Source organism: Electrona antarctica, assembly GCF_951216825.1.
Source record: "Electrona antarctica genome assembly, chromosome: 8".
NCBI classification, from domain to species: domain Eukaryota; kingdom Metazoa; phylum Chordata; class Actinopteri; order Myctophiformes; family Myctophidae; genus Electrona; species Electrona antarctica.
Window position 1 is genome coordinate 19,941,033 of NC_136789.1, and position 12,756 is coordinate 19,953,788.

The 12,756-nt window shown below is 42.8% G+C and overlaps 1 protein-coding gene across 1 annotated transcript in view; it reads left to right on the forward strand.

Moving 5' to 3' along the window:
• The window catches only part of LOC306928654 (uncharacterized protein), a gene marked incomplete at both ends in the record, with an annotated part of 45,758 nt that extends 33,326 nt beyond the window's left edge, over positions 1–12,432 (forward strand). Inside the window, 2 exons of the mRNA XM_079508924.1 lie at positions 546–728; positions 12,367–12,432. Coding sequence (XP_079365050.1) covers positions 546–728; positions 12,367–12,432 — 249 coding nt within the window. The remainder of the gene's footprint in view (positions 1–545; positions 729–12,366) is intronic.
• Between the last annotated feature and the right edge of the window lie 324 nt (positions 12,433–12,756).

Consider the following 12,756-nt stretch of genomic DNA (forward strand, 5'->3'; position numbering starts at 1 on the left):
TCAGTTTTCTATGAAAATGGCCAGAAAGGTTGTGGTACAGTTGCGTGTGAAATGTCTCTTAGAAGACACAAGCTGGTGCCAAAGAAGATTACTTTTAGTTTGAATGTGCTGCGGGGACGAAGGTCTGAAACGTATTAAAAACTAAAAACACATCATCAGCAAGCATTGAAATAAACGTCATTGCAAAAGACTTAACTCTACCACCACGCTCTGACAGCTCTGGTGAACCAAAACAACTATAATTCAGAAATGAAAGTCCATTTTTGTATTGTACCATGTGCCTCAAATTGACAAGAAGACAAACGTCCAGCCTTCACACTGATGAAGGCTGGATGGCCAAAACGTTTGTCATCTTGTCAATTTGAGGCACATGGAACAATGTTTGATTTGTTGAATAAGACTGACATATTTCTTGGCCTTCTAAGTCATATGTGTCAAATTCTTAATTTCTAAGGGGGAAATATATGTTATGAAGTGATGTTTTGTATTGAAATTGTTCGTCTGGAGTGCGAGACCAACCACCAATTACTTCTGTGTCCTCTCAGGATGCTGTGACTGTGGGGAAGATGGTGAGCCGTGCACTGATCCAGGGTCAGTCCATAACCTCCAGAGGTCCTGACAGACCCAACGGATTGAGGAGACACAGCTCACACCCTTTGACGCGTAGCATGCCGCTCCCCCGCTCCTCCCTGTACTCCACCGCACACCTCCACGCACGACGGGCCAGGGTGAGTGTGTGCATAGGAAAACCAGTGATTCTCATCCTTTTGAATTTCAAGGACCTCCGGTTTGATATTGATGCTGTCGGGCCATAAACCTCTTATCTCCACATTTTAACTGTTTTTTATTTATTTTTTTTATCATACTACAGCGTCGCACAATACGATCAAAAGTAGCAGATCTGCAAGCTTGAAAAAACGTGACGCAAAGCGACGCATTTTAAGATTTAAGATACTTTTATGTTGCCTTTTTTTTGGAATCCAGTTTTGCATACAGGTATGAGGTTTCTACCTAAAAAAAGAGGTGGTGCTAGGCGGTGAAGTGGAGTCTTCAAACTTGCAGTAGAAAATGGGGAGTGAGTCAAGTCCTGACTGAGATGTGGTCTAATCTAATCTTACCTGTATATCCATCTAACTAAATGAGTCTCTTTCCTCCCTCTGTCTGGGCTCAGCTCCAACCAACGTTCCTGCTGTTTTGTAAACCCAGCAAAAAATATCTTCTCCATCCAACAGCAGACACAGTCACACTGCAGCCGTCTGCAATGCGACATACTGCAACAAACAACAACATCACCTTCCAGGGAGGGCGCACACCCGGGTGGGGATAATTTCCAATTTGAACTATTATTCCCTTTCCTTAACGATTCCCTCTTAACGGTCCAAAATCGTTAAGTATCTACCAGTATATAATTTAGGACTCCATTATAATTTTTGCACAAACACAAATTCAATCATACATACAGTATTGCATAGCTATTATTGTAGTGGTTCTCAAACTGAGTTCCAGGGACACTCTGGCCCCCTTTCCACCAAAAGAACGTCGGTTCAGAACCAGTGCGGTTCAGAACCTTGGTGCTTTTTGCGAACCGGTCGCGAACCGGCTGCATTTCCACCAGATTGAACCCTGGTTCATTTGATAGATATATAGATACTTTATTTGTCCTTTCGGAAATGTGTTTTGTGCACAGCAGTCATCAGGATATACATAAAACATATGCAAACAAACAGATCACACAGTACATAGACAATAAAGAAACAATGCCAACAGAAGGCCACCAGTCATAGTTCCAAGAGGCATCACATCACACTTTATGCATGGAACTGAGATGGGGCCTGCTTGTTCATAAGTCCTATATTTATGGGAACAAACGATCTTGAGGCCCTAGCCTGCAGGGAAGGTACCATGTACCGTCGCCCTGATGGTAAAAGATGGTATTGGCTGTGTAACGGGTGTGTATTGTCCCTAGTAATAGCTTTCCCCTTCCTGAGTACCCGGGTCTCATACATCGGGGATAAGGGTGGCGCTATTGTACCTAAACACAAAATGTTGAAAAGGAGGAGGATCCGTCATACACGCAGACACCCCAAGGGCTTTGCACAACACAAGCCGATGTAAACAGTATCCACAAGGTTGTGATGTTACAGTAGGGTTACAAGTTATTACAACTATCAGATACGCCCCGCAAGCCTCAGCTGGATTCTGGATCGCGATGCATCCGTACGTTTGGATCGTTTCATGTTTGCGTTGGCAATTAATGTAAACGTATTTTTGTTCCCTGCATGCTTTCAAGATGGTTGATCGCATAGAATATCTGCGAGCGTTCGTGCTGTTAATGCAGACATTTCTTTTTATCCAAAAAACCTCTATGGATCAACAGCTGGTTTGCAGGTCTATGTCCCAATGCCCCGTCGATGATGTCATAATAGGGAAAGGCATCAGCCTTGTATAGCTCTATGATCATACCCCGCTCCACTTTAGGACAACTCCGTTTCTTCATCAGACCATTGCACATTCTTTGAAGATAGATACTTTTTTTTTTTGCGGCATCGTTTATCTGTTATGTTATGTTATGTTATGTTGCGTGTGTCTGTGTCCTCCCCAATTCCAACCCACTGACAAGTTCCAACCTACTGACACACCCACTTATATCGTCTCGGTTCACAAAGCGCTGCGTGCAATTACAAAGCTGAAGCACCGTTTTGTGGTTCACATTGGGAATGAACGTTTATGGTTCGGAACCAACTCATTTTCAGTGGAAACACTCTGAACTGGTTCAATATTTGGCGGGAAGAAAGAACCGAACCGGTTCAACCCCGGTGGAAAAGGGGCCTTCGGGTTACTTGAGGGGGTTCCAAATCGATCCTTAAAGGTGTGTAACTGTGAGAGTTATGGTGGTCATTGAAATTAAAAAAGTGTGAAAACCACCAATATTGTAATTGTAAATTAGCAGACATGAAGTCCACATACCAGCTCTGACAGTGTGATAAAAACGCTTCTGGAAACGTTTACCAAATGTGATGGAACTGATTGATGTGTGTGGTGTGTGTGTGTGTGTGTGTGTGTGTGTGTGTGTGTGTGTGTGTGTGTGTGTGTGTGTGTGTGTGTGTGTGTGTGTGTGTGTGTGTGTGTGTGTGTGTGTGTGTGTGTGTGTGTGTGTGTGTGTGTGTGTGTGTGTGTGTGTGTGTGTGTGTGTGTGTGTGTGTGCCCACGCATGCACATGCTAAAGGTTTGTTAGCACCATATGAAGGTCATTTCAGTTAAGCAGAGCGCGTCGGGCTCCCCGCTGATAACTCCAGAGGAACAAAGCAAACCGGAGGTCAAAAGGTCACAGGGATGACCGCCCTGTACACTATAACTAAAAACATTTACTCAAGTACTGCACTTAAAGGGGCATTCCACTCATTTTCAACATTTGACTATGTCATTAATATACATTAGAGCTGTTGTGTAGAAATAATTTAAAAAAAAGTCCCCCTATTCTGTGTTTCCTAGAACTGGAGGTCGTGAATCACATCTTGATGATGTCATCAAGATGTGATTCACCATGTTAATGATTTTTTTGTTAATGATCTTTCTAGGAAACACAGAATGGGGGGGGACCTTTTTATTGTTTCCACACAACACCTCTAAGGTATATTAATGACATGGTAAAATGTTGAAAATGAGTGCTATTCCCCTTTAAGTACAATTTGGAGGTACTTTTACTTTACTTGAGTCCATTTTTCGATACTTTACTTCTACTCCAGTGCATCTCAAATTGTACTTTTTTTTCTTTTTACTCCGCTACATAGCTTTAGTTACTAGTTACTTTGCAGATTTAGATTATTACAAGTCCATACCCGGGGATGTTCATACCCACCCAAACTATAGACCACTGGTTCTCTTCTGGGGGTCCCCGGCACGAAACATTTGCGTCACAATGCGTCATTTTGTGTGTACTCTGTGTGTACTGTGTGTGTGTGTGTGTGTGTGTGTGTGTGTGTGTGTGTGTGTGTGTGTGTGTGTGTGTGTGTGTGTGTGTGTGTGTGTGTGTGTGTGTGTGTGTGTGTGTGTGTGTGTGTGTGTGCGTGCTCACGTGCACATGTGCGTGCGTGCCGTGGGATCAGACTGATTTTGGAGGAGTGGGTTTATTTTCCTCAAACCATGACTGATAAAGTACAGCTGTCCAAACACACGCACACACACGCACACACACACACACACACACACACACACACACACACACACACACACACACACACACACACACACACACACACACACACACACACACACACACACACACACACACACACAGTCATACATATATACAGACAGGCAGATCAACACATGTTTTAAAAACTTTGTAAATCCAAACCCAGAGCTAATTTCCCTCTGTAAATCTAGTTTAGAGTGTAGTGTTTCAAAGCATTTTAACCACTTGAACCCCAGCATCCACATTCTGGGGGGAACATTAGCCAAAAATAGCAAATCTACAAGTTCACAACGTGTCGAAACGCAAAGTGTATTGTGAGTTTATAGCTTGTAGATTTGGTTTAGATGGAAAAAAGGCGGTCCAAGTACAGTTGCAACTCAGATCCGTTTCACTAAATTCGGATATTTTTGGCAAAGTAATTTCGTCTCGTTCACGTGGAAACCTCACTTGTCCAAAACTGTTACTTTTCAGGATTCAAATTCAAAATTAACAAAAATAGCAGATCTACAAGCTCAAAATTCAGCATTGCTCGCCGTGTTTTGAGCTTGTAGATCTGCTACCTTTGATGATGTATAGATGATGTATGACTAGCTAGCTAGGGTGTTAATTTATGAAAAAACACAAAAATGTGTATCAGGAATATGGAGATAAGAGTTTTCTGCTCGACAACAACGATTTGGTGTAGACGGGGAAAAGTACAATTGCAATTGCATTTGTCTTTTCGTTTATGGTGTGGCTCTGTTAGAGTGGTTCTCAAAGTGGGGACTAGGGACACAAAGGGATCCTGGAGGGGGGTTCCCAGCAAAAAAAATGGTTCTGGCATCTGGTTAGGATGCCTCTCGAGCGTCTCCCTATAGGGAGGTCCTCGATGCACGTCCCACTGGGAGAGACCCCAGGGCAGACCACGGCGCAGTTGAAGGGATTACATCAATTCACTGGCCTTGGAACGCCTCGCGATCCCCCAGGAGGAAGTTACTAATTTTGCTCTGGAGAGGGAAATCTGGAGCTCTCTGGTGGAGCTGTTGCCACCGTGACCCAACTACGGACAAGCGGTTGAAGATGGATGGATGGCTGGATAGTACAACATATAGTGTACATTGGCCATACATTACATATTAGTCACTACACACTTTGAGGCGCTTGAAGATACATAGTTCCTATTTTGAAATGTTATGATTGTTATCCATGTGCATATGTGCACTCAGCTTTGCTTGTGTACAGATATCTATTTACATGTATGTCTCTGATTACATTGTATGCATGCATATTGTATGGTGTACCAGCATACAATAAGGTCAGACTAAAGAGGTCCTTTGTCCACCAGTCGACTTTGAGGCTTAATCAGGAGTTGTAGTAGCCACGGGGTAATCTAGGCGGTGGACATTGCTCTTGTCTTCATGTTTTTATGTATGTAAAATTGTCTTGTTCTTTGTGTTATGTCAAATGTGCATACTTGGCTGCTGGGTCGCAAGACAAAATGTCAGTGTGAACTGACAATAAAGCACTATATCATGTCGTCTATGTCGGATCGGATGTTAACCTCATAATGTCCAAAAGCAAAACTGTAACTTTGTCGCTTCGTGTCACGTTTCGAGCTTGTGGATTTGCTACCTTTTTGACGCTTGTGTGTGTGTGTGTGTGTGTGTGTGTGTGTGTGTGTGTGTGTGTGTGTGTGTGTGTGTGTGCGCGCGCGTGCGCATGCGCGCACAGGCGTGTGCGTGTGTGAATTCCAGATTTGTGTATACTTTAAGCATCAATTTCCTGTGCTGTTATTTCACTAACTGGATGTTTTAGTCACAGGCTGTTGACTGTAGCTCATGTGAAAATAACATGGATCTGCTGCAATGCCTTTTAGTAGACTGTATTACTAGTATGAAATACATAGACATAAACATTAACAAAGGAGTACACCATCATATAGCTCTTACATTAATGCAACAGTACATTGTAGAACATAATGTAATGCATTATGTTATACTTTAGCTATTGAAAAATAGCAGATCTACCATCTTGTAGGATCTTTGAATAATATATTCTTTCAACGTTTTTAACTAAAATCTTTGCTTCTCTTCTCTGGAACAACATATTTTCGGATGGGGGTCGGCGGCCACATACATATATTTTTGGGGGTCCTTGAAATTAAAATGACTGACATAGAAACATAGTTTTTTCAGAAAATTGATGAACTGATTTAGAAGACATTTGTAGAATTGTCCTCCGGTCTAAATGGGTTTATAAGTCGGGTGGAAACCTCATACGTCCAAAACTGTTAATTTTCAGGATTTAAATAAAAAAAAATAGCAAAGGTAGCACATCTGCAGGCTCAAAATGAGCTCTTGAGCTTGCATGTCTGCTACTATTGATGCTTCTGCCTCGTGTGACGCTGCAGTATGTGATGAAGTAACACAGAAAAACACCAAAAGTTTAAATATGGAGATAAGAGGTTTCTGCCTGACAACAATACGTGCTGCCACTGTATAGCGTCCACTGTTCCTAATACTTAGGATGGATTAAATGCAGATGATACTATGTTTCACTACATAATCAAATATACAGCGACAAATACAGCAAAAGAGTGTGGACCACATTATAAGACACAAACTGAAATCAATTAAAACATGAACACACGCATGCCACGCACGCACGCACGCACGCACGCACGCACGCACGCACGCACGCACGCACACACACACACACACACACACACACACACAACCACAACCTCTCAAACAACAAACAGGCCAACAAATCTCCATCCACACTGATCCACTCCCAGACGTGCGGCATCATGTCACGAACCGAACATAGTAGATCTCTAAGCTCACGACGTGTCAATGAGACAGTATCTTTGGTGCGGGACACTGGCGTGCAACGTATAAATCAGTTCAGTTCTCTGGCACAAGTCGTGTTGTTTGTGGTTCAGCAGCATCATCAGAAGGTATGCAGTGGTGGGAAGAAGTAACTGCAGTACATGTACTCAAGTACCGTACTTAAGTACAATTCTTAGGACTTTTTACGTACATATTATTTTCCATGTTCTGTACTTTTACTTCCACTTCTTTACTTTACTACACTACAATTATTTATTCATCGTTGTAAGCTTGTATAGAGCTGCTATTTGCTATAATATTTTATACATTTTGAAAACATGTGAAACGGCTACATTTAAACTTTTGGTACTATATTATATTATACTATATATTTTATTTTGATGCCAATACTTTTGTACTTTTACTCTAATAATAAATACAAATCTGTACTTTGTCCACTACTGAAGGTATGCCTAGGCCTGTCACAACAGACCGCATGATCGCAATTATGCAGGATAATCAAAATTATTTCGCATAATCGTCATAATTGTTTCCATGTTTAAAAAATGTTTATAAATGTATTTATTTTTAGAAATATAGCAGATAATATTCTGGCCTTATTTATTTTGGTACCGCCAGTCATTTCTTTGCATATTGAAGTTAATATCTACCATATGCAATTTTGTATTAAAAAGCCCTAAACCTAAATATTTTTGAGTGGTGCAGCCACTCAAAAATCCGTTTTGGGTCCCTTTGTCTGTCTGTCCGTGTAGGGTAACTGTTTAGGGCCTATATCAGTGGTCCTCAAACTTTTCATGTCTGTTTGGCCGCCGACCCCCATCTCAAAATATTTTGTTCCAAGTAGATCTGATATTCTTGTAGATCATGCTATTTTTGAATCACCAAAGTATAAAATAATGGTTACAAAGATGCTTTCTCAGTTTGAATGGGTCAAATAAATCGTTAATCGCAATTAATTATATGACAGTTAATAACTTAATGGTCAAGTAAACATTGATGCTCGCGTGAGTCGTGACAACCCTAGGTACGCCTTCCAAACCACGTCGTAACCCTACAGCACTGTCCCCACCAAATTAAACACATTTACTAAATGTTCACACCCCAAACATCCCAGTAGAAAAACCACAAGGCCTGAATGGAAGTTCATTTGCTGATGAACCGGAGACGTTTGGTAATTAAACATATCAAACACAATAAATCACATTTGAGGAATGTCCGATTTAATTTGACCACTCGTACATACGCATTCTTCTTCCAAGAAGTCTTTAAAACAATATGATGGTGTTTAGAAGCCAAACTCAACTGTCTATGTATGTGTGTGCGCACGCGCGTGCGTGCGTGCATGCACAGGTGGATGCATGTGTGTTCTAATTGTGTGTTTTAGTATGTTGTACTTTTACCAATGCGCTCATTTGAACAAGTACTGTATACATGACTGCATGTGTATGTACAGTATGCATGCATGTGTATGACCTACTGTAGATTCAAAACACACACACACACACACACACGCACACGCACACGCACCACACATATAATAATCCTAGCTATATCTTTCTCTCTCTCTCCATCAGACTGCAGGAAGAATGATCAGCACATCAGCAGGTAAGCTTACAAGTTGTGTGTGTGTGTGTGTGTGTGTGTGCGTGTGCGTGTGCGTGCGTGCGTGCGTGCGTGCGGTGGCTGCGTACACTTGTGAGCTCAGCGTCTGTTTTGTCACGCTGTTTGCTTTCCCCGCTTTGGGATATAACTGGACTTCTGGGAATGTCTCCCACTGGATTCCAAACCAGTATGGCAAACCTCAACCACCCAGTGAGCTATGATACGCTGCTTCTGCTGTCACACACACACACACACACACACACACACACACACACACACACACACACACACACACACACACACAGCGCGCACTAACACACAAAGGACACAAACACGTAGCATCGCTCTGAAGTTTAGCTCGGGTGGAATTTGTTGTGCTTTGGTTTTGTGATAACAGATGGTCTGAACACCCACATCAGTACATCACAGCCTGGGATTAAACTCTTTATTATGCTGCTTTTATCAGGACATACACTGCATGTTTTCACACAAAGCAGACGGCAGATTAGGCCTACACTGTATGTATATGTGTATACTGTATGTATATACAGAGATTCACGGAAACGCTTTAGTGGTTGATTATTTAATTTTTAGGTTAGTTTAGTCCTGTTTGCTCAGTATCTGTGGAGCTGAGCTGTATACTTTTCACTGCATTTTGGAAATATAAAATAGGAATAAATGTTTTTTTTTTTAAGATTTCTTTTTGGCTTTTTGCCTTTATTGATAGCAATTTGTGAGGACAGACAGGAAAGTGGGAAGGAGAGAAGGGGAGAGACATGCAGCAAAGGTCGTCATGATCGGGACTCGAACACCCGACACGCTGTCAGGCCAGAGCCTATATGTGGCATGCGCCTGGACCACTAGGCCAGCGGGCGCCCCATGTTGATTGATTGATTGATTGATTGATTGATTGATTGATGGTAGACAGTAAAATCATTCATTCATTAAATCACATCCATTTCACCGACTGAGAGTGGCTGAGTGGTTAGGGAAGTACAGTACTTAAGAGTGCTTAGGCGAGTATAATACTGTATGTAGTCTTCATAGCTTGGTTTTTATTTAGTTTTCGGGTCGACAAACATTTTTCGTCATAGTTTTAGTCGACGAAGTCAACACTGCCTGCTGGGACTACGTGCAGCACAAAGTGCTGGACCCGGTCGGTCAAACCCTACTTTCTCAGAGTTATGGACACAAAGTTTTACTGTAACGTTGTCCTTAAATGTTGCTTCCCTGAGCCTGATGTTGCCGTGGGATACGGTTGAAGATGCTGTGGTGCTGATGATGAATGGCTTGAACTCTGACCTCTGTGCGTATCGCTTGTCTTCAGACTGTGAGTGTGTGCTCTTTGAGTGACAGCCACAGACAACAGCATGGCAACTGTATAGCGCTTCAAGCACTTGAAGCTGCGTTTTGTTGCTGTCGGGGCAGATACTTCTTATCTCCAAATTCTAACTTATTGTGTGTGGTTTTTTTTTCTAATGAATGCCTCACTTGATCACACTACAGCGTCCAGCTAAAGGCATCAAAAGTAGCAGATCTGCAAGCTCGAAAAATGTTTGCTATATTTTCTTTTTAATCCTGGAAAGTAACAGCGTTGTTGTTTCCACCCCGACAGCGGCGTTTTGATACTTGTCGTACGATGGTTGTCACAATGCAGACACACAGTGAGAGATGATTGTCCGATGTAATGATGAGGCCCAAATTGGGATGCCCATTGGCTGTAAGAGGTTAAGCTTTGGGGAGATGGGTGTCTTTTTTTTCCATTCCATTCCTTTGACCCGAGAAACAACAACAAAAGATTGCACAATCGTAGTCAAAAGGATAACACACATACACCAAAAAAAGCCCTAGAGCTCATTTCCATTGTGGTCCCATAATGTGCGACCTGTGAGGGTATAGGAATGTTAAGAACATTTCTATCTACACCAGTGGTTTTAAACCGTGTTCATATCAAGGTCCTTTATGTATTCGGCATTTGAGCCACAGACCAACATTTGATGAGCTTTAGCCTCTCAGACCCAAGACTTCGAATATTTTGTTATCGTCGGATAAGATTTTGTCCACAATTCATTCCATGCTGTATTGTTGTGGTACCATAGGAGAGATAACAGGCCAACGTTGATCAAAATAACAATTATTCTACATTCTCTAATTGTGTATAAAGCAGATGTTGAACAATAATATAACTTGAGAGCGTAAAATGAAACCAAATGGACCCGTATGGGTCCATTTGGTTTCATTTTACAATTGCGCTTTTATAGTGCATTCGATCGATCGAGCCATAATGCTACTTACGTTAGCCGGTTAGCTAGCTATGTTGTTAGCACAGCACTGGATCGCCCATCCTAGATCGTCGTCGCCATAATAATCCATTCTATCTGTTTCTTTCAATCGCCTGTATCTCCTATTCCTTGTCCCAGATGGCATTTTGGTCAAAACAACGTTTCTTTGACGGCACAGAGCCGACGATGTGGAGCGTTCCAGTGCACCGGTTTGGATTCATATTGTAAACAAGGCCTGTCCAGGCTCCGTTCAGCTTCCTAGGTTAATACTACTTCCGGTAGACTGGAAATGTGGCTTTTCAAAATAAGAGCTCGACTGGAAAAAATGCTGCCGTGAATTAGATCCTAATTTTTCAATAATTGCTAGCGCTGTAAGTGTGTGTAGCAGTGGCTGTAATTCTGTTCAGTGTCTTTGACAATTGGCAGTCACCCCATGGTGGAGACGATGCTTCCTGTATCCGTAATTTGCATCCTCAAACACTTTCTCAAGCTTGCGCATCTACTATTGTTTCTGTCTGTCTGTCTGTCTGTCTGTCTGTCTGTCTGTCTGTCTGTCTGTCTGTCTGTCTGTCTGTCTGTCTGTCTGTCTGTCTGTCTGTCTGTCTGTCTGTCTGTCTGTCTGTCTGTCTGTCTGTCTGTCTGCGTGTGTGTTTCAGTGTCTCTGGGTGTCTATGTTACTTAGGCATGCAAACACCATGTGTACTGTATACAGTACGTATGTGTATATATATTCCCCTTTTAGTGTGCATTTTTTAAGGGGCTAAGGTGTCTCCAGAGTGGCACCGAAACTCCCCACCAACCAGGGGGGTTGGGTCACATTACTGTCACTATAGTACACCCAGGAGAGGTGCACTGTGGGTAATGAGGCCCCAAGGACTGCTGGGAGGTCATAGGTGATGCTGCCAGCCTCTCAAAAGACAGGTTTTGTGTGTGTGTGTGTGTGTGTGTGTGTGTGTGTGTGTGTGTGTGTGTGTGTGTGTGTGCGTGTGCGTGTGCGTGTGCGTGCGTGTGTGTGTGCATGCGTGCCTGCGTGCGTGAGAGAGAGTGGGAGACTTTGCTTATACCCTCTGAAATACCCACTGCATTGTTGAGGGAAGTGCAGAGATTAGGGGTGAAATGTTTGGAAAATCGTAGCAATGTATCCTCTTAGGTTTGTGTGTTTTCACTCTCTCTCTCTCTCTCTCTGTGTGTTTATTTTGCCGCCCTCCAGTCCAACCCTCGTTACGCTCAAACACGTCGAAGGCCTTTGACAGCGACTCATGTGTGCCGGTGGTCGTGATCGGTGGGGTGAGTGGGTGGGTGGGTGTTTTTCACGGGCGCGCGCGCGCGCGTGTGTGTGTGTGTGTGTGTGTGTGTGTGTGTGTGTGGTCTGTTGGTGGTTCCAGAGGGATATGATATGATATCGTCTCCGTCGGGTGTAAAAACCTCATATGTCCAAAACTGTTTTAGGTTTCAGATTCCAAAGCGTCTCCAGCAGCAGATCGACATGCCCCAAACCAGCTTGCGGATCTGCTACTCTTGATGCTTTTGTGTGACGCTCTAGTGTGATCAAGTAGTAGGCGTTAATTTATGGGAAAACACCCACATTAAGTTATAGAACACGGAGATAGGAGGTTTCTTGTGGCCGACAGCAACGACACATATCTGGTGGTCACATAGCTGGCATTTCTGTCTCTGTTCTGCTCCTCGCCGCCGGACAGATAAGAGAATTCCTCTCGCATGCGAGAACGTCACAGTCACACTGATCTGTATGCCCATAGCGCTGGAGAGTAGCTAGGTACACACAGCGGTGGAAAATTTATACTCACTTTTTTTATTTTTTGTAAAAGTATCAATACTGTCCTAC